Source organism: Lutra lutra, chromosome 3 (assembly GCF_902655055.1).
Source record: "Lutra lutra chromosome 3, mLutLut1.2, whole genome shotgun sequence".
Classification (NCBI taxonomy): domain Eukaryota; kingdom Metazoa; phylum Chordata; class Mammalia; order Carnivora; family Mustelidae; genus Lutra; species Lutra lutra.
Genome location: NC_062280.1, coordinates 122,817,666 through 122,840,485, shown reverse-complemented (window position 1 = coordinate 122,840,485; position 22,820 = coordinate 122,817,666). Strand labels below are relative to the sequence as shown.

The following is a 22,820-nucleotide window of genomic DNA, read 5'->3' as shown; positions in this document are numbered from 1 at the left end:
TTCAGTTCAACCAAAATATATTTAAAGAAAAGAATAACAAAAACTTCAAGCAAACTTCAAGCAAAGATTCCAAAGTTTTAAAATTGAAATTTTTTGGAGTGTTTTGTCATTAAATTTTATTTTCTGGAATTGCTGTGTAAGGAGATTGACAGATCTCTCCAAAAAAGGGAGCAATAAAATTGAACAGAATTATCAAAAGCAAGCATTTAAAGTGCTTAGAAATTGTTCACAGCACATACAAAAAATTCAAAAGCATGTATTAAAAAAAAATCTATTTAATCTGAGTGGAAACCTTTGGCATTTAAGTCAAAGGCTATTTCTCTCTCCTTTCCCCTTGAACCATGATGCTTAAATTCTGTTCTGGGTGGGTGGTTGGGACTGGCAGCTCGCACCCCACCCCCCGCACCCCCAGCTCCATATTGCAGAAATTCTATCCTAGGGTGAGGCAGGCTGGTACTCAAGAGTAAGGCAGGTTGTCAGGACAGGAACAGCCTGAGGAAGATGACATTATTTGGAACACAGCATGAAAAAAGCCATGCTGAGGGCACTGTCAAAAACGATAGAGATCCCAGTGGCTAATAATTAAGGAAGACAAATATCTCACAATGCTCGTAGGGGGAAAAAAACCAGAAGACTAGTCAGAAATTAAACAGGGATACCTATGGAAAGGAATGGCCTAAGAAACCTTGGTAAGATCACACTGAATCCTGGTGGCCCAGAAGGTCATGTCCAAGCACAAGGCTGCATCTGCTCAGGAGGGACCAGAGAGGGTACTTGTGAGCAACTAGGCCCTGACTGAATGTTGCGGACTTTAAATTCCCCTGAAGGCATTCCACAAGCCAGAGGTCAAAGAACCTCTGACCTATCACTGGCTAACGTCTAAGCTATGCTGACCCCTAGGAATCCAGGCTTAAAAATAAAAATAAGGAGAAGAGTGATTGCTAAATAAGATTGGCTTTCTTTCTGTGGTGATGAAAAATGTTCTAAAGTTAGGTAAGGGGTAAATGTCCACAAATCTGTGAATATACAAAAACCACTATATACATTAAATTATATATTTTTAAAGCATTAAAAACTCAAAACATGGGACTAAAGCTAAGCAGTAACAGCAGAGGCTGTATACTGCAGGAGAAAACAGATTTCACAGAATTTTTCCAGGCAAGTCACTAAACAGATTAAAAAAACAAAAAAACAAAAACAAAAACAGAAAAAAAGAAAAAAAACAGCAAAAAGCCCCAGGACAAAGAGGAAACAGAATCCAGAATTGCCACAGCATATTACCTAAAGCGCCCATTTTCACCAACAAAAAAATATGAAACATACAAAGAAATAGGAAAAAAGCGATAGAAAATGCCTTTGAGGGGGACTCAAGTAATGGACTTAAAACTTCAAAGAAGCTGTTAAAAGTATATTTAAAGAACTAAAAGAAACTTAAAAAAAAATAAAAGAAAGTATGACAATAACTGTTTGATCAGAGAACATTGAGATAAAATACAGAACCAAATGGAAATCCTTAAACTGAAAAGTATGATAACTGGAATGAAAAAAATTGCCAGTGGAGCTGAAGAGTAGATGTGAGCTAGGAGAAGAGAGAAACAGACTAACTTCAATACAGATCAATAGAGATTACCCAATCTCAAAAGCAGAACAAGGAAAAATTAACAGAGCATAAAGTCACATCATGTGGACCAACATGCACATAATGGAATTATCAGAAAGAGAAGGGAGTGAAGATGTGGCAGAAACAATATTTGAATAAATGATAGCTGAAAACTTCCCAAACTTGATGAAAAATATTACTGTACACATCCACAAAGCTCAACAGACTCCCAAACAAAGTAAACTCAAAGTTATTGAAAACCAAGGACAATTCTGAAAGCAACAATAGAAAATGATTCACACATAAGAGAAAAAGTAAGCTTAATAGCTGACTTCCCATCAGTACAATGGAGGCCAGAGGGGAGTAGGATAGCATAGGCAAAGTACTGAAAGGAAAAGAATATCAACCAAGAATTCTACAAGAATCCTGTATCTTCAAAACTGTGCTTCAGAAACAATAGAGAAATTAATACATTTCAAGATAAAAACAGAGAATTTATTGCTATCCAATCTACCTTACATTCAGAAATACTAACAGAAATTCTCCAGGATGAAAGGAAATGATACCAAACAGGAATTAAACATAAAGGATATCGGTAAAGGTAATAACACAGGTACTTACAAAAGACAATTACATATTTTTTATCCTTTCTTTTGGACTTAAAGAAGCACAGAAAAAATGATTATAAAAGGGTATCACTGGACTTATACACAGATGTAATGTATATGTCAGCACAAAGGAATGAGAAGATAAAGCTACAAGAAGCAAAGAAATAACATAAGCTGGTAACTAAGTCCTACAGGAAGAAATGAAGAGCACTAGAAATAGTGAATAAGTAGATTCATGTAGAACAACTCTATAAGTACATTTATTTTCTTTTTGCTTAATCGACATTGGATAATATAAAGTAACAATTATAACACTAGATTATTAGGTTGATAACACAGATGTAATATATATGATAATAGCACAAGGCAGGGCAAGAAATGAATGTATACTGGAGTAAAATTTCTATATTTTACTGGAATTAAGTCAGTATTAATCTGAACCAAATGCTGATTCTCTAAGACATGTATTATAATTCCTAGAGCAACTACTAAGAAAATAACTCAAAAAAGAGTTGCAAATACAATCATTTGAATATAAAACAATCCCCACTTGTGTCCATCTTCATTTCATCACATGACTCCTAATCTTTCAAGAAGGCTGACCTTTTATAGAGTAGCCAAAAGAATGAAGGATGGCATGGACACCACACATAAACCACACTTGGAAGGGTTTTCCAAAGTAGTTTCATCCTACTTCAACAAGCACTCCCTCCTGAGACTTACCCATCTTCTTGATGTACCAGTTCTTTCCACCTTGAGACCCATTCCAGTACAGGGCCCCCACCGAGCTCACCAAGGCCATGACCAAGAGGATGCCAAACAACACCAGGATCTGCACATTCGTCACTTTCTCAACATTCGATCTTTTGAGGGGTGCTTTTGTGGAATTCTGTACAACAGCATTGAGAAATGAATAAGAGTCACAGAACAGGCTTGGGGTTAAGGAGTGGGGAGAAAAGGAGGTAAGTTAACCAAATTCAACAAATAAAGACTGTATTTTTGCCAAATAACCAATTAAAGTAATAAGTGTGCCATACTCCTGAAACAAGAGCTAGTTTCAAGTAAAGAACACATTTTGACTCCTCATGATTCAATTTGTACTTATGATTACATTTTAGTATAAAATTAGCTACTTTTGCAATCTTAGAAAAAAGTTCTAAATCACTTAAAATCAGTTTAAAAGAAATCAGGATGTCATTAATTTAAGAGAAACTTAAAGATTCTGTACCATAAAAATCTAGACTGAATCTTCAAATAATAGAGCTCTATAATTAATACACAAAGAACTATTTTTGAAGTATTTATTTTCCCCTGAAAATTGAGGAAAAAAAGACATACACAGACACATACACATCCAAAATGCAAAATAGGTGTTGACATCAATAGGTATCAAAATAAATGAATGGGCAGAGTTCATTTGGAAAACTGAACAAAAAACAAGCAGGAAGATCAGGAAAGCTCTAGTGGCCGTGAGAAATCTGAATGCAGTCTTGAGTCATAAACAGAATGTAGACAGGAAAGTAAAACAAAAGTGGAAAACAGCCTAGCCATCTATAAACATGCATGGTCTGACTTCTCACTGCAGGTGGGGAAGCCATCCCAGCTCGAACAGAAGCCAGTATTGGCAAGTGAGTTCAGAAAGATTCGTTAAAGCCATATTCAAGGACTCCTACACATAGGTGAAAATTTTGGAACTATATTCTCTCAGCACTAGAAAAGTCAATAGAACTATTTGCACTAGACAATTAAGCACCTGAAGCTAATTTACTAAAAATGTTCTGACTGTAATTGTGGCTGGAAAAATAATGGCTCCGCCAATGACATCCATGCTCTGATACCTGGACCCTGCCTGTAAATACATTATTTTATGTGATAAATGGGGTTTTGCCTATGTGATTAAATTAAGGATATGACTGGGGCACCTGGATGGCTCAGTCAGTTGAAGGTCTGACTCTTGGTTTTGGCTCCGGTCATGATCTCAGCATCCCAGGATCAAACCCTATGTCAGGCTCCACGCTCAGCATGGGGTTTGCTTGTCCCTCTCCCTCTGCTTACCCCAACCCCACCAAACTTTCTCTCACTTATTAAAAAAAATTAAATTTTAAAAAATTAAGGATATGACTTGAGGAAATTTTCTTGGATTATGCAAGTAGGTCCAATTTAACCACACAGGCCCTTAAAAACAGAAAATGAAGAGATCCTTTCCTGGCTACAGTCAGAGGGAAATGTGACCACACAAGAAGAGCCCAAGAAATGCAACATTGCCAGCTTTGACAATGGAAAAGGGGGTCACAAGTCAAGAAATTTGGGCAGTGCTAGAAGCTGGAAAAGGCAAGGAACAGATTCTCCTCTAGAACCTCCTTGAAGTTTCTAGAAAGGAATGCTGCCCTGCAGGCGTCATGACATAGATAGGACCATATCAGACTTCTAACCTACAGAACTGTAACATGACAACTTTGTGTTATTTTAAGCTACTAAATTTGTGTAATTTATTATGGCAGCAATAGGAAACTAATACAGTAACCCAGAAGATGGTAATAATCCATTCCTGGAGGTGAGCCGAGCCTGGATTAGATCAGAAACCAGAAAGTAGATAGGGACAGATGGACACAGGAGCGTTAGTCTACGGGTCTCTCTCCATGAGTCACAAGCTTGGCCTCTACTAGCCACATCGATTTACAAAAATCAGGTGATATGAAAGCTTGAAAGGCATTAAATGGCCATAAAAATGGTGCCTTATGCAAAACTTCAGTCAGCATTCTTCACTATTCTCATCTCATCTGATCATTAAAGGAGCTAGGATGAAAAGGTCTCCAAAAATAAGAATATGAATAAAGCCACAACATAAAAATAAAATCAAATGAAAACAGAGAGCAATTCATCCCTAAATTCCCTAGAGAAGCTCATACAACAACATCACACAAATACTACGATCATGGCCTGGTTTTCTGCAGGGGTGGAGAGGTGGGAACTCAGTTTATTGGCAGTTTTGAAATGTTTCAGTACTTAAGAACTACAGCAACGTCTTTCTTTATAGTCTCTTTTCTCCCTTTCACTTCAGGTCTCTGAATTATTTGTCCTTTACAGATTAAAAAAAAAAAAAAGTCCTTTAAATTTCTAAATGGAAATCTATTAGTGAAGGCTGACCATAGATCAAATCCCACCCTCAGGTTGCTGGGGAAAACCTATCACCTCAGGTCTTACAGAAGAAGCCAACAGACTAGTTCCAAGACTGTCTACCCCAATCTTTTTAAAATTCCTGATCTTATTATTTTTAACAAACATTCACTGGAGTACAGGGAGGAAAAAAAAAATTTACAATAAGCATCATTTCTAGGACTCCGATAGTTCACTGGCTTCTGATCTTTTCCAGTGGTTCAGTCATGGCAGTCAACAGGGTTAGGAAAAATTATCTTTCATCCAATATAAGTACCCAAAACCTCATCACACACACTTTGTGGAAAGTCAAGCTCTGCCTACTCACTCCCATTCCCTGAACATTTCAACTTTCAATGAGGAGCTTGTAATGTTAAATTCTGACTAGCATTTTAAATTCTTCCATAAAATTCTTAGAAAATACTGCTGCTTTTGAGTAATGGAGTTCTTGATAGAAATAAGCATCTTTCAATTAACATCTTTTGTGAAGATGTTAGAAATTATGTGAATCTATACACATGTTAAAACACATAGAATTGTACAGCAAAAAAGTTATGTTTATGGTTTGTTAATTCAACAAAATTTAAATAGTGATAAAAATAATAAAAACTTGAATTAAGTGGCTATATATAATTCCAGAACCATCTTTATTAGTCATTTAGTTTTCTTAGAATGTTTTGCTATTAAAAAAAAAAAAAACTAGGAAACTAGTGCTAATAAATATATTTAATAAAAATTTTACTTATAGTAGTTACAAATAAAAACCAAAATGTCAAAGTTTGAAAACATTTATAATTGACCAGAGTTTAAACACTTTCTGCCCTCCTAAGAAAGTAGTCCATAGAGTAACTAGTGAGAACATGGACTCAGGAGCAAAACTGCCTAGGTTTGAATCCTAAATATCTATCTTTCTGAGTGGGTGTGTAACTTCGGTAACTACTTAGACACTGGGTCTCATTGTCCTCATCTAGAAAATGGGCACAATAATAGTATCTTCCTCATAGGGCCATTATGAGGAATAAATGAGTTAATACATGCAAATCACTTAGAATAATGCATGTTGGCACTAAGTATTTGCTGTAATTAAAGTGACAATACCTCTTTCCCCTTCAACCAATAGAAACAATATTGAAAATATTTCTGCATGTAACTATACTGAACTTAAAACAAGGAAACTCTGAAGGGAAGACACTGAGGTATGAGTTTACAGAACAAACAAAAAAGTAGAAGAACCCTAAAGCAATTGTGCTTCCCCTCTGTGGTTAAGCAGCACAAGCCCAGACAAAAAATGTTATTTCACAAACAAGATGACTTCCAGCTGTAAGTGTTATATTACATTCCTTTTGAAAGCTCAATATTTTTACTTGTTGTTTCAGTCCTAAAGGCACAGCAAGTCTAGTGCAGATGTTTCTGGGTCTTTCCATCATTCTGTACTAGAATAGTCAACACATAATAAGCCTTGCACAGGCCTATCACACGTAGGTACAAGGAGAAGTGCCTATCTCACTCACAAGAGCAAACGTCATGAGGCAGCTTTGTGCACACCTTGCTAACTGAAAAGATGATGGGATCATTTTGGGGTATCACTTGATTACCTCTTACACCTTAGCTACAAAGCTGTACTACCAATGTCACCCTGAAAAAAACAACTGGAATATACCAGGAATCTTGGAGAGTGGTTAAATTTATAATATGCACAATCTAAAAACAGGTGTTGGCACCCCACCTAAATTTGAGCTTCCTGAAGTCTTTGTCATCTCTGTCTCTTCATCATAAAAGCAGAAGTGATCTGCGGTTAGTAGAGCTCCAAGTGTTGGGTGTGGCTGCTGGGACTGGACTAGGAAGTCAGAGGATACTTAGTAGGCGGTAGAGCACTAAACCATTCATCAAGGTAAAGTCTCCACATACAGGATGCTTAGAACCAACAAACTTTGAACTTTCTAGTCAGTTCTGAACCAGTGAGGACCTAGCAGGAAGGACAGATGAAATGCATCTCAGACACACTGAATAATCTTGATCCATCCAAGAGGGCCTCAGCATTCACCAACATTTGTTCTCTCAAAGAGAGGTCTCCCACCCCCATGCACACACTCCCTGCAGCCATTCCAACACACCCTCTCATCCCAGGACCAAAACTTCTCCATGTCCTCATCCTCCTTTGGGAGCTTTTCTTACCCAGCTGAGGTCATCCTTCCCTGAAGCCCCTCAAGCAGAGTCCTCCAGTGAAGACTCACGACCCTTGGAATCTGAAGCCAACAGTACTTCTGACGCTTTCTGCCTCAAATGCCATGTTAAAACACTCACCCGGGAAGCTCATGCCATTTGGCTACATTGCCTTCTGCCTCTTGCTCAACAAACCCACTAACCTCTCAGCCACGTCCCTCACTCTCTAAAAAGGTGAGTGGTTGGCTTATGATATCCATCTTGGCCCCAGCCCTGCCATTATCATGACTTTAAAAATCAGAGCACGGAACACCAGATGTATTATCTCTCAGTCCTCAAATGGCCTCCCACAGCTTTACCATTAGCTCCCTACTCCTCTGGCTCACTCCCTGGTCTCTCCACCCCAGAAACTCCAAGACAAGTACCCTACACACTGATCAGCCTGTTGAGCCTCTGAAGCCTTCTTAGTTCATAGTCTCCCCCACTCCCTGCCATCCCATCTCCATTGTATCTCCCAGCTGGGGTAGACATGGGATCTATCACCTCATCTGTTCTAATCAACATTTAACACTCTCCTCCTCCATCACCTGACCTCAAACAGTGGACCAACACAAGAGCCCCGCCCCCCAACTCTCCCCAACTAAAATGGGTTTCTTGTATCTAGTCAAATAATGGCTCCAATCCTGGGTTGCCTGGCCTTTCTGTAGACACCCAAGGCCCTTTGTAATGACACAAACTGCAGCTATTCTCATTCTACCCGGTAATTCCATCTTACTCCTTAGTCTGTGCAGCTTCTAGAGGGTGAGCTTGGCATTTCACTATTGTGTCCACACGGCCTACTTCAAGACTTGGTGCATGGTGGTCACTAAATAGTTTTGAACTAAGAAATACAGTCAAACACATGCTTTGGAAGTGATACAAAAGAGCAGACAAGCTGAAAAACTGATTCTCATGAACAGCAACCATTAGCAAAATAAGATCCAAAAGATATCAAAGAAATAGAAGAAATGACACATTGGGACACTGATTTATACAGAATTTCAAAAGCTGTCTGGCCAAATACATCATAATACAAATGTGGGCAGCTGTAAATTCACAAATATTTTGAAAATCATTAACAGGGAGGAAGAGCAAAATCATTTTAACTTAATTTTTTGGTGTATGAAGAATAAATATTAGTACAAAAATAACTGATTTTAAATTGCCAAGGATTCAATTAAAAGGACAATTTACTATTAAATCCTAATTTGTGGGGTGAGGAAGAGAAGTAGAGATATAAGGAAGTTAGAATGAATCTCTGCTTAAGTCCAGAAGATAAAATAAGTTAGAATTGACTGTCCCCCTAAATCCGGTAAAAACAAAGACCATTGGTATTTCAAGTAAGAAGTCACAAATATCTGATAGAATAATGGAAATCCCAGAAAAAGTACCCAAGGAACAAGAAATAAAATGTACTTCCTTTCTAAATTTAGGTTCACAGACATATTTGAGCCCCCTAAATGCAACATCTGCATTTGCACTCTCTACTTCGTAAAAATGGACAGAAAAAGCAAAGACTGAAATCAGCATTGTTTTTCAGCATAGAAATGTTTTACCTGCATGAGTTTGGTGTCGTGTCCAGTATAAACAACTATGCCAAAGACCCACTGAGTATTTCTAAGCTGTGTACCTCTTAATAAGATCTGGTCAGGCCCAAGGGGAACAGGGCTAAAAATAAGAAACAACATTTATATTTAATGATAGTTTGACAAATGAGCATGAGCTTTCCCCCTTAAACATAAACCCACAATTAATTAATTAATTCAGTAGTTTCTTTTAGTCAGATTTGAACTATTTCACTGAGACAGAGGGGCAATAAAGGTTACCACTCCCTTCATCTACAAAAAAAAAAAAAAAGAAAAAAAGAAAGAAAGAAAGAAAAGAAAAAGACCCACAAAAATGTTTCATCCTATCCATTCATCACTACAAGAGAAAAAAAATATATATATATACATATACCTGCATATGTATGTATATGTATGTGGGGGTGTATATATATATTTATATATAATTTTTCTTATAAAATGTTAGAGGGAATTGTAGTTCTCTTAAAACCCGGGTATAAAACTCCACACCCAAAAAGAAAATTGCTAAAATAACCAGAAGCTTATTCATGAGGAAACCCAGTTTATTTTATAGACTCTAAATCTAGAATATCAAAATTTGTCAAGGATGACTTAATGGTTAAATAAAAGGCTGAGTGATAATGTAGAAATTCAAAATGGTGAGCCTACTGAATGGCTCTGCATGCTAAAGGAAAACCAAGAAAGCAGTTGCAGCTGTCATAGTTATTTTGGGTTGATTCCCACGGTTAGGTCCTGCCCTTTGTGTCTGTTCAAAATACAAAGATGGGAAGCATCCGTAAGGAGCATGCAGATTAAAGACGGGTAGAAGGGAGAACTGCACCCCAACAGAATGACAAAAATGACTCTCCAACACTCAAACAAATGCCAAGAGGACAAAGACAATGGAATATAGACAACAGGGCAGTGAATATTCCAAAGGAAGAGTAATTACTGTTTCTTCCATTCAACTTTATAAAAACAAATGCTACTTAGAAGAATGTTAGTCAAAAAAAAAAAAAAAAAAAGATGTTTCTCTAATAAATAGATTAGATCTCCTACACCTGATATGCTTCTCTTATGCTTTTCTGGACAATTTTATGCAGCCCAAACCACCTCTACTTCCTGGTAGGTAAGACACACAGAAAAACAGCCAGTGCCTTTAATCTCATTTCAGACCCTGGGGCTGTTTTCTTGACAAAAATAAGTTCTTTCCTTAAATTTAAGGGAAGGAAGGTTTATATTGACTGAAATTGTGCTTCAGGAAAATCTCAGTCTCTCATATCTAAACTAAATGTAAGAAATCTCACAGTTTTAAAGTATTTTGAAGCCAAAAAAAAAGCTAATATTTTACCAATTGCAGTAATTCTTAGTCCCACTTAAGAACAAAAAAATAAAATAAAAACTAAGAAAAGCAAAAGTGATACCTTTTTCCATCTATGTGCAAGTTTCCAGTGAAGTCATAGAGATGGCGGTTGGGTCCCTCACACTCTATAGTTCCAGATAACTTCATCAATACTTCCCTTGTTTGCATGTCGGCAGTGTGACTCAGACCCTAATATATTAAACCAAAAGAGGAAACTGAATACAATCTTCCGGGTTTGGGGACAACATTCAGCATCCCCATTGTTAATCCAAAGGAAATAATGGATCTTCTAAAACAGAGTGGTGGGGAGGCTAATGAATCAAGCTACCAGCCCTTCAAGATAGACTTCCAGGCAGACTGTGTCATAGCAACCTAACGCAAAAGTTTCCAAAGAATAGAGTGAAGTGCAAAGTTAAGATTCTCCCATCGTGGGGAGCCTGGGTGGCTCAGTGGGTTAAAGCCTCTGCCTCCAGCTCAGGTCATGGTCTCAGGGTCCTGGGATGGAGCCCCGCATGGGGCTTCTCTGCTCAGCAGGGAGCCTGCTTCCTCCTCTCTCTCTCTCTACCTGCCTCTCTGACTACTTGTGATCTGTCTGTCAAACAAATAAATAAATATGTCATTCTTAAAAAAAAAAAAAAAAAAAGGATTCTCCCATCGTGCTAGGAAAATCCATGTTCAAGAAACCACGTACTCAAGCCCCTTGCAGACAACACTTCATTAACTCTCCTTTAATACAAGTCATAAAAACAGAATAAAGCATTCTTTTAATATAATGTTATAGTAGTATTACATCTAGTACTCAGCAACTCTTCTTTAAAAGCAAAAGACAAAAACAGGGGCGCCTGGGTGGCTCAGTGGGTTAAAGCCTCTGCCTTCGGCTCAGGTCATGATCCCAGGGTCCTGGGATCGAGCCCCACATCGGGCTCTCTGCTCCGCAGGGAGCCTGCTTCCTCCTCTCTCTCTCTCTGCCTGCCTCTCTGCCTGCTTGTGATCTCTGTCTGTCAAATAAATAAATAAAATCTTAAAAAAAAAAAAAAAAGACAAAGACAAAAACCCCACCAAAATCAAACATCTATGGTAGAAAAGAAAGACAGGTAGACAGAATTAATCAAATTCAACTTCATTCAACAGAAAATTTGAGCATCAAATGCTTAAAATTTGTGTTACAGTAAAGACCATTTTCCATTCTAGAATTAAAATATATGGTAAGGGGGCGCCTGGGTAGCTCAGTGGGTTAAGCCTCTGCCTTCAGCTCAGGTCATGATCTCAGGGTCCTGGAAGCAAGTCCCATATCGGGTTCTCTGCTCAGCAGGGAGCCTGCTTCCCCTACCTCCTGCCTGCCTCTCTGTCTACTTGTGATCTCTCTCTGTCAAATAAATAAATAAAATCTTAAAATAAAATATATGTAAAAACAGCTTTAAGGCATAAAAGTTTTGCATCTAATATATTACTTTCTAGAATTAAAGTCTCAGTTAAAACTACCATGTAAAGTAAGGTACCCAGAGCTTGTCTATTGTGCCTCTCCATAGAGATGACACCCTTTCCACCACACAGCTCAACCTCAGCTGACAGGATTTCTTTCCACCTATACTAACAGAAATAGAGATCAGACATAAATTAAGGCAAGATACCCTTCATGACCCATACTTGGATGAAGCTCACTTTTCCTAACGCTGCTATCTCTCTCAAGGGCCTCCCTTCATTATAAAAAGCCATGTTCTTCCCATGGGTTCCATTAGGGTTAAGGCAGAACCCTTTCGAGCAGGGCATTTTTCTCTAGAAAATATACTGACTAGTACAGTGGACCAAATTTGCAATTTGGGTATCCTTAACAACACAGGTCATAAAAGATTACTTTACCTGACGTATTTTAAGGTTTGTCTCCCCATCTAGATTAGCTGTTTCGACGTAACACATTGCCTGAGGTTCACTACGGAGAGAGAAATTTAAAAAGCCAAAGTTTAGTGAGATCCCCTCCACAAATTCACAGCTCAAAAAGTCTGTACCATGGAAACGGTGTCTGCTGACTGGCCCTTCAACCACTCTAGTAGTAATTGTCCAGAAAGACACTCCCCCTTGAGGCTCAACACCAACACAAAGTTGTTTGCCCAATGATCCACCCTTATGGGCCCCACATAATGGATGATTTACCTTAAGTAGCAGAGATAACTGAAGAAGAATGAGAAGAGGACTGGTGGGTTAAGGGAAACACAACATGTTCCAGCTAAGACCCCACCACTGTGCTTGGATGACTCAAGTCTGAGACTCGGCCTGCTCCTGACCAAAAGACCCACCCTAGACACAGCCAGTACAAACACATCTGTGGAAGAGCATCACAACCAGAATTTAGCAATCAAGACACAGGCTTGGCAAGCCTTTCCTTCCCTGTACCTTTTGCTATGTCAACAGGTAACTTTTTAATCAAAACACCCAGTTTTAAGGACAGAACACTTAAAGAATAACAATAAGCATGGCAGGGGCGGCTGGGAGTCCCAGTGGGTTAAGTGTCTGCCTTCAGGTCAGGTCATGATTCCAGAGTCCTGGGATGGAGTCTTGTGTCAGGATCCCTGGTCAGCAGGGAACCTGCTTCTCCCTCTCCCTCTGCCCCTCCTCCTGCTTATGCTTTCTCTTTCTCCCTCAAATAAATAAATAAAATCTTAAAAAGAAAATACAATAAGCCTGGCAGATACTGTGGTCCTATTTCTATTCACAATTAGTGGGTCAAAAGAATGGAGTCTGCGACCCACTGGCTAAGTTAAAATCTCCTACTGCTCCCCTTGTGGGCTGTGCGGACTTGGAAGTTGTTTCATCCGTTTCTGTTTTCTCGTGCATAAAGAAGCAGGGATACCAAGGGTTTGGGGAAAGATTAAATGGGATAATGTACTCAGTTATAAATGAGCAGAATGTACAGACTCAAACAGTAATGAGCACCCTAGAAACATGTCAGCTCAGACAAACCATCTCATATTAAAACCATGTTTTCTGAGGGTTACAGTGAAAACACATACCCCAAACCATCAAGTGATCCACATTTCACTATTTCTCTTGTTACCAATCAATAGGGACAAACACAATTCCTGCCCTATGCATATGGTGCTCTTCCTTCTCTATGGGCCCAGGATCCCATTTTTAAACCTTTTATCTTGAGCAGAAAATTCAATGCTAATGCTTAGAATCCAATGTATGATCAAATCCAATAAAACAAACACTGTCTGCATTCAAAGAAAATGCCAACAACGCGAGCATCTAGGATTCCCTGCAGCACAATAACATAGGAAGTTTGAGTCTTATCATAGAATTAAACTTGAAACACAAGAAAAGAATTTATTCATATACTAATTGTAGCACTCCATCTTTGATGTATACTTTCATGTATCAAGCCAAGGAAAAGTCAAGGACTTCATCGTCCATTATTCATGTCAGTTAGTGATTAGTGATACACTGCCAGCATGGAACTGCCTGGAGAGCATGGCCATACACTTGGTTAGAAAGGGGACACAGTGTGGATGGATAAGGGGCAACACCAATCACAGGTCATGTCTCTGCTGTGAACATGGCCTGGATCTCTGAGCAGCTCGTAAAGGAGGCCCTGGCCCCAGGGGAAGACTCCTGGCTAGACCCACAGGAGACTGGTTCTCAAGCCTTATAGTCTGCGTGATACTGACGGAATCACTCCACTGCTCTGGAGCGCCTCCTATGAGTGAGGAATAGCCCAGAACGGCTATGAAAGTAAAATGAATCGATACATCTGAAAGACTTCTACAGAAGTACAAGGGGATGAATGGGAGAAAGGAAATTTAGGATTAAGGTAGGAACAAAAGAAGGAAAATAACAAGTAACTGAAGAAGAGGCCAAAGAGAAAAGGCTAGTGCCTCCAGGGGTGGAAGGGAAAGGCTGGCTTGTGATTCCTGTAGTCACCACTTAATGTTTTATTGTTCACGTTTATTTGAAACGATGTGCCCGCTTGCACACCTGACCTGGAGGACAGCAGGGCCATGTCTGCTGGGAGGTACTGCCCATTGACGACCTTCACAATGTCTCCCACCGCCACCTAGAAAACCAGGGACAAGGACAGAGAAGCATGAAAGACAGGAAAGCACAAACAGTCTTTAAGTTGGTTAAATATTTGAAGGAAAAATTACTATATAATTAATTATGCCAGAAAGCTTAAGACAGAACCCAAATTATTTTCCTTGACAAGAACAGAACAAAAATTTTTCAATACAAATGGTAATATTGCCTTTCGGCAGTGACGATGAATGAAAAAGAAAAAAACAAAAACAGAAAAGGACAGTAAGAGAAGAGAAGAGTCAGAACAACTATCAAGATCTCATTTTCTTACAATTATTCCATCCACTTGTCAATAGCACTCTTGAACTCTGGGACGATCCTCCAGCTGTATACAGTAGGGGAGCATGGTTAAGTGCACAGCTCCAGAGCCAGCCTGCATGCGGGGCTCAAATCCCCGAGCTGGACTCCTTACTAGCCCTGAGTAACCTGGAGCAAGTTATGGAAACTCTTTGTGCATCAGTCTTCTCATCCATATATATAAAATGAGGTTGAGAGCACATATTTCATGGGGTTATTACAAGAATCAATGAGTTAACACACATAAATTTTCTCCATTTTACAAATGGGGAAACTGAGGCTCAAAGAGAAATAACTGGATCAAGTCACACAGTCAGTGATTGTTAGACCCAAGATTGAAAACCGAGTAACTGGCCAGTGGTCTGATTACAAGGCAATACTGAATTCACTGCAAACAGTGCATCTAAAGGTCCCCTGGAAACATACCACTTAAAACAAAGATTTGTATAGCCTCAAGAACTTCAACAAGAAAAAGAGTCACAGCCAAAGTCAGAGACCACGTAGGAAAACAGACTCACCAGACATAAGACCCCAAGCTAAGGTAAAAGGCCTTAATCTGGCACCAGGGCCACGGGCTTATAAATCCTTTATATGACGTCACAGAAGCACCCAGCTAGGAGAATATGGGCTTTCAAGCCAGGCAGGCTGAGGTTCAGATCCGAGCTTCCCAGACACACTAGCCTGGGATCTGGGGAAGTTCTTCACCTCTGTGAGCTCTAGGGAGGGTCCTCACTTGTAAAATGGAGAAAGATTAACACTCACCTTGTAGGGCTGATGCAATGATTAAGGAAGTATTTGCAAGCACCTGCCTGAAATAGGCATTATGCTAAGTGCTAGTCTCTATCAGCAGGAGTACAATCAATGGACATTATGAGTGTGAAAGTCAGACAGGTCACGATTCTCAGATAGCATAAGAACAAAGGCTGTTCTCAGCACACGTAAGTTCAAAACTCAAAATGGGCTCTATGCCTTACTTCTTATTCTAATGCATGTTACTATTCTCCTAGAAATCAAGAATTTCAAACTGAATACTTCTGAAATACTTATGAAACTAATATTCATGAAAGACTCCTGGATCTTGCAAGCTAAGAGAATGGCACTGGCAGGTGCCTATAGTTAACTCTTCATTAGGGAAAAGGAGAGTTTTCTAAAAACATGTCCTAGTGTTTTGAATAGAACCACTACGAAGCATGTGGGGAAGTAAGGAACCAGGCTCAATGTACAGAGGGGGGTTAAATGTTAAATTCCAGAACCAATATAAATTTGAAGCTAGTATCAATTTAAAGGCAAAAAAGTCATAGGCCTTTAAGTATATTCCATATTTCACAATAAAGACAGTATTAAAGAATAGGTGCCACAGAACTATTTTAACAACCAGCCGTACAACAGCAAGGAATGCTTATGAAAATTGAAAATGTTTCTAAATGTAAAAAGTATTTTACATTAATAGTTTAATTACATGGAAAAAATCAGAAGAAGCTATTAGTTAAAAACTAGAAAGGAAAATCGGTCGTGTTTTCAAAAAAAAACAAAAAGACAGTGAATTTTTCTCTTAATTCAGTGGAAGGACAAGGGAAATTATGGCTTTCTCCAATCTTAGTTAGTTAACTAAAGAAATATTCATATCCCAGGGGCGCCTGGGTGTTTCAGTGGGTTAAAGCCTCTGCCTTCAGCTCAGGTCATGATCCCAGGGTTCTGGGATTGAGCCCCACATCAGGCTCTCTGCTCCGCGGGGAGCCTGCTTCCTCCTCTCTCTCTCTGCCTGCCTCTCTGCCTACTTGTGATCTCTGTCTGTCAAATAAATAAATAAAATCTTAAAAAAAAAAAAAAGAAATATTCATATCACAGTAACAGAGTACTAAGAAATTCCATGCACATGAAAAACTACTTGGTTGGAAATGTGTTTGAAAATCGTTTTCTATTTTGTGTTCTCATGCGCGGTTGTCCCTTGACTGTGTGAAGTTTCCCAAATGAGAATTCTTAAGGTGAGAAAGAGCCCCTCTAGGTGCCTGAATCCACCCTAGCCTCAAAGGATTTCTTAAGCTTCTTAATTTTGAAGAACAAGCTCAAAGGCCTTCTCAAAGTCAACCAAAGCTATCAAGTTGCCCTAAAGAGCTGTCTCCCAGCCTTCTATTCTGCTACAGCCCAGGGGATGGCCAATGCAAGCTCAGCATTTCCGATGAGCGCTGTATTGCTTTGGAAAACTTATAGTCACGTCCACCTTGGCTGACAGCTCTGGGGCTTGGTACTTCTTATTGCCTGCCTTCTCCCATATTCTCATCCCTGTTCTGAGCCGCTCTGCGGAGGTGCCTGGCTTTCCTCAGACTTTCACCCGGTTCCCTCTGTCTTGAACAGAATTTCCCTCCTAAAATAGTTATCTCTCATTCATCCTTCAGAAGAACATCAGAATATCACAGGAGAGAAGACTTTGCTCTTCTGAACTGATGGGTTCAGACTTGCCCACCCTCCCAGATGTTCCAGAAGCATGCCCCACTCAGAGCTCAGCACCCACACCGCATTCCCCCAGCTACCTGCCACTGCCACGACACCAGTGGTTTGGGGGACAGTAGTGTCAGCCTCACCTGGGAACTTGTTACAAATGCAAATTCCGGGGCCAGTGGAACACCCCAATCAGAAATTCTGAGTACGGCCAGCACAGCAATCAGTGTTAGACCTGCCAGTCAAGCGACTTGGACGCCCACTGAAGGCTGAGAACCATGGTGGGCTGCTCCCTAATGGCAGGGGCCATGCTTTACTCTTACTTGCATCACCAGTGCCTAAAACCACCTTGGGGACGTACTAAGAGCTCCACCAAGACAAACAAAAAGCATTTTAATTGAAATAAAAACATTTGTGGCAAAGCATATAACAGGTATTTGGTTTGGGATTTTTTTAACTTTGAATGTGTGTAGGAAATGGTAACAAGCTTTAGGGGTCTGTGAGGCCATCAACTCCTGGATCCAGAATTCAGAGATCATCACTCCATTCTCTACTGTTTCAAGTAGTGCAAACATCCCGAATCCAAATGATTCTTCACTCCCGTTACAGTTCGCGCCTTTCTGGGGGGTGGGGGGGGGGTAGTGTCAGGAAGCACTTGGAGAAACAGAGGCCATTCCTAAGTGCAGTGGGAATCCCTGAACCCCCATAACACTCGGAGCATTTCTAACCTCTATGAGGTCAAGAATTTCCAACCACTTGGCCAAGAACCACAGACTTCCAATAAGAGAGAGGTCGATTAGTACTGACATTACAGGACTCCTAGATTACTACAAAGGTTGAGGTGTTATCACAAAACAATATAAAGAGATTTCATCGTTCTCTTATAATAAAGTAAACAAAACACAAACTAAACTGAGGGCTGCGGTTACTGTATCACAGGGATTTTGTGGAGTAAAAAAGATCAGAGAAGCATAAAAATGCTGCTTATTAAATGGTTAGCAGGAGAAACTGTGGTTAAGTGGATCTTCTAAAAAGCAGTTTTCTCTTGAAATCATAGTAATGAGCCTCAAATCCTGAGGTCATGAGAGTCACCCCCCGCAAAAACCACCTCGTGACCATTAAGAAGTTCCAGGTAAAACAGAGGCTCACTTAAAAAGCTAACTTTATCAGATGCAAGACACCCAGATGGCACAGCATATTTCTTCTACATTATCTATTCATCACTATAAACAACCAAAACCCCTCACCACCCCCAAGCCCTCCCAATCTCATGTTTCCAGTAACGTGGAGACAAACCCTTCTCACTACCGTTAAGTTAAGAGCAGTCACTACTCGTCATGATAACCAAGTTCAGAATAGAAACAGGCTGGCTTCCAACCCCCATTCCACCTCTGTGTACATTTCACTGTAAAATCTTAAATCCAAAACTCTTCCCACCAAAAACATTAGAAATGAGATTCTCCAAAGTTAGAAAAATCTTAAAAAACAAACAAAACAAAACTGGATTTAGTTGAGAAGAGAAGGACAGGGAAAAGGTTTCTTGGATTGGAGTTGGAAACTAGAGAATGCTTTGATATTTCAGAAGTATCCATCAGGAGCAACAAATTTCACAACTATGAACAGACACAGTGAGCATTTTCCAGAAAAAGCAGGGAACCGAGTCATTGGGCAGCAGTTCTAAGTAAACCTCATGGGAAACTCCACGACATAAAACTTACATGAGAGATGAGTGATGTCTTAAGCCAAATTTTATCTATTGCAAGCAATACTAGCAATTAATTATAAGTCCCCAAACCAGTACTTTCTGGCAGATCTTTAAAATTAGGATTTTTTAAAATGTTTTATTTAAATTCAATTAGCCAAAATATAGTACATCATTAGTTTCAGATGTAGTGTTCAATAATTTATCAGTTGTATATCACACCCAGTGCTCATCACAGCACATGTCCTCCTTAATGCCCATCACCCAATTACCCCCACCCCCTCCCCTCCAGCAACCCTCAATTTGTTTCCTAGAGTTTTTACCTCTTTCCACATAATGGTATGCCACATACCATTTCTTAACACTGAAAAGGAAAAAAACAATGTGCCAGTTAATATTGGTGATAACCAAAATAAAATGAGCTTTATAAAATCTAAGAGGTTCCTTTCAAAATTCAATTTAATTCCAACATACCATATCTTTAGACATAAAGGCATACCACATCACTCCTCAAAATGGAGCCCCAACCCACATACCATATATATATTAATAAACACACATATAGAGATACATGCATGTAAGTTAAAACTAGCCATATTTATCCAAGGAGAAAAATATCACCCTGTTATTATGAGATTAAACACACACATACACACATACACAATACAGACCTAATGTTCTAAAAATCAATACAACAAAAAATAGAGCAGTAGGGAGCAATTATAAACCAAGGATGTGAATGTTTGGACTTTTTACAGACCTAAAGTATATCTAAGCTCCTGAAAATTATCACCTTTTCTAAATTTCTAAAACAGACAAATTCCCTTCAAATCTTAGAGCCAGGACTCATATTTTGTTGGACTGGTTTGAAATTTTGCTATTTCTTTAAAATATTTCATAGATCATTTCCCTCCACTTATCTCAATACCATTAGCTACTTATTTTAAATGCCTTAAATGTGGGTCTGAAGCTTTCTAGCAGGAAAAGGAACTCAGCCTGGTGTCTTACCTATTGTTTTCTTTTTGTTCACTGCATTGTCTGCCTTATGCCGCTTCTGTTACCAGAAAGAAAAGGAAGTTCTTAGATTGAAAAGTTCCAAATGCATCAGTGAAACAGCAACAATAGATCAGGAGAGAAACAGGGTTCCAGGAAAGAGACCAGTAGCAATGCGAACCCTGTGAAACTCAGCTCAGAAGTTTGTGACCCGGCCTCACTCCCTAAATTCAGTAGACAAATGTCCCAAACGTGGATGCAGTCTCCTCTGGTGTCAGCTATGACATTTTGGTTCCAACAAGGAATAAGCACTCTGAAGTATGAGACTTCTCACACCTCGTTTCTTTTAGATCAGACTAAAAGAAGTATTCAGTATGATAAATTCAGCAACTGAATTCATTCTACTGATAAAGAACTTTGTGAGCAAAGTACCTCTGATTTGTATTCCATTTATTTATCTATTCCCAGAAAAATGTACATAATGTGTATGAGTGTATGTGCGAGAGTGTGAAAAGGAGACACAGAGGTAGAGGAGGGAGGGAGGGAGGGGTAAAGAGGAAGAGAAAGACCCTGGAGGGAAGACCACAGATGGAGAAAAGGGGAGAAAGCATGAATATGGCTGTAGCCATTGAACCTGGAGATACACCAAGATAAGTCTGAGGAGAGAGAAGATTCATAAAATTACCTCAGGCACAGCCAGCCCAATGCTGCTATACTAGGCAGCAATACCATCCTTTTGATACCCAAATTAGCAAGCTCTAAAGATGGATAGGAACATCAGTGATAAAAATCAAAGAGGGTTTACAGAGCTAACATTAGAAAACACAGTTTGAACTACTTCTGTGTCCCTGTATAGATATTTAAGACACTGTGTGTATGCGTTCCTTCCCCAAAAATACCATCATGAGCCTTGAGAGACTGGTTAAGTTAGTGATTAATTTCCTATCTTTGACAAAGAAAAACAGATCAACAAATAAATTACAAGTTATATCCAATAGAAGGTTTTAATTCTATGAAAGCAAAGACTTACAAAATCTTCTACAATCTCTTTGATGCCTGCAATTGTTAAAATAATGATCAATGGCACCAGGGTGGTATATCTTCCTGTTGGAGATACGTCGGGAATTTGCTGTAAGACAAGAGACCAAAAGAGGAAGTTGACAAATTAAAATTTTGAAGTCAAAACCCTCTATACAAAAAAGAAAATATGACACTCACCACTCGCTCTTTTGAAGTTCTGTTCCATTTCTGTTATACGAAAGGGATTACCTTCTTTTAAAAACTAGCTATGTGTTTTACATATTTTAAAAATCTTATCTAACATTGCTATGTTGTTTAGGACTGAAAGGGGTCAAAAGTATGGCTTTTAGGAGTGCCTGAGTGGCTCAGTGGGTTAAGCCGCTGCCTTCGGCTCAGGTCATGATCCCAGGTCCTGGGTTCGAGCCCCGCATCGGGCTTTCTGCTCAGCAGGGAGCCTGCTTCCTCCTCTCTCTCTGCCTGCCTCTCTGCTTACTTGTGATTTCTCTCTGTCAAATAAATAAATAAAATCTTTAAAAAAAAAAAAAGTATGGCTTTTGGGACACTTTTCAGTGCCTCTTTAGCAACTGCCATTATCCTTATGGCAACATCTAAAGAAGTCTGCCTTCATGCAGGGATCATGTCTGTGCATGAAAACGATGACCAGATGAGAGGGTAAATTACATTCAAGTATGACGACACTTTCAGTTAAGTGACCTTTTAGCAAAATCCCATTTTGCATGTAACTAACATTATGAATTTTAAATCACTTTTTAAAAAGCATTACCTGTAATAAGGCAATGAAGAGGAAGAAGGCATTAGCAGCTCTTCTAATCTGCTCATACAAGAATCGAGGTAGAAACGTCAACACGCTGTACTTGGCCGTACTAGAAGCACAAAGAAAAATGCTACTGTCAGCCACAGATGCAAAATCTACAGAGAAAACGGAAAATTGTGAGAACTTTACAAGTGGTTTTAAAAATAAAATACCTCAGAATTTAGGAAAAGAAAATTGTTGTGCTTGCCCTATCCCATAAAGATTTTGTAAAAGGACGCACCTGACAAGAAAATCTTCTAATGTGACCTTTGTTCTCTGACTTAGATGTATTTACTATTCACACAGTGTAAGCAGAGAGATTGACCTGCCTTCTAGGAGCTACAGTAAACACATCAAGAGTATTCCCCCAGGACACCTGGGTGGCTCGGTTGGTTGAGCATCCAACTCTTGGTTTTGGCACAGGTCATGATCTCATGGGTCGTGAGATCGAGCTCTGCATGGGGCTCTATGATCAGCAGGGAGTCTGCTTGAGATCCTCTCTCTCCCTGTTCCCGCCCTTTCTCTCTCTAAATAAATAATTTAAAAAAAAAAAGAATATTTGCTAAAGGAAGATATGTTTCAAAGATCCCAAATACCACAAAAAACAAGAACACTGAAATAAAGAGTGAGATAGAAACACCAATTGAGCGATTCACACAAGCTAGTAGAATTATTCCAGGGTTGGTGACATGAGACGATTCTTAATATAAAGCCACTGATTTGAGGTAGCAAGTCAAGTCCATAAAGGAAGTTCTGGGTCTCAGGCATGTGCATAACAGGTCAATGAGTCCCTCTAGATACGTACCATGGGTGTTTTTTTGTTCAACCACAGTGGAATAAACTCCATTCTCATCATACCCTTCATTTGGCCACCTTTGCTCATGCCTATTTGGAATTTTTTTCCAGTTTTATTGAGAAATAATTGACATACATCACTGCATCACTTCAGACATACAGCAGGATGTTCTCATTTACATACATAGTGAAATG

The 22,820-nt window shown here is 39.2% G+C and overlaps 1 protein-coding gene across 1 annotated transcript in view; it reads right to left on the bottom strand.

The window, feature by feature from the left end:
* LOC125096200 (phospholipid-transporting ATPase IB-like) overlaps positions 1-22,820 on the bottom strand; it is a 659,532-nt gene that overhangs the window by 491,379 nt on the left and 145,333 nt on the right. Inside the window, exons 3-11 of the mRNA XM_047722948.1 lie at positions 21,801-21,900; positions 21,027-21,125; positions 20,012-20,057; positions 19,327-19,367; positions 14,472-14,545; positions 12,355-12,424; positions 10,556-10,683; positions 9,123-9,234; positions 2,932-3,097 (exon numbers count right to left, since the gene is read on the bottom strand). Of these exons, the coding sequence (XP_047578904.1) occupies positions 2,932-3,097; positions 9,123-9,234; positions 10,556-10,683; positions 12,355-12,424; positions 14,472-14,545; positions 19,327-19,367; positions 20,012-20,057; positions 21,027-21,125; positions 21,801-21,900 (836 nt within the window). The remainder of the gene's footprint in view (positions 1-2,931; positions 3,098-9,122; positions 9,235-10,555; positions 10,684-12,354; positions 12,425-14,471; positions 14,546-19,326; positions 19,368-20,011; positions 20,058-21,026; positions 21,126-21,800; positions 21,901-22,820) is intronic.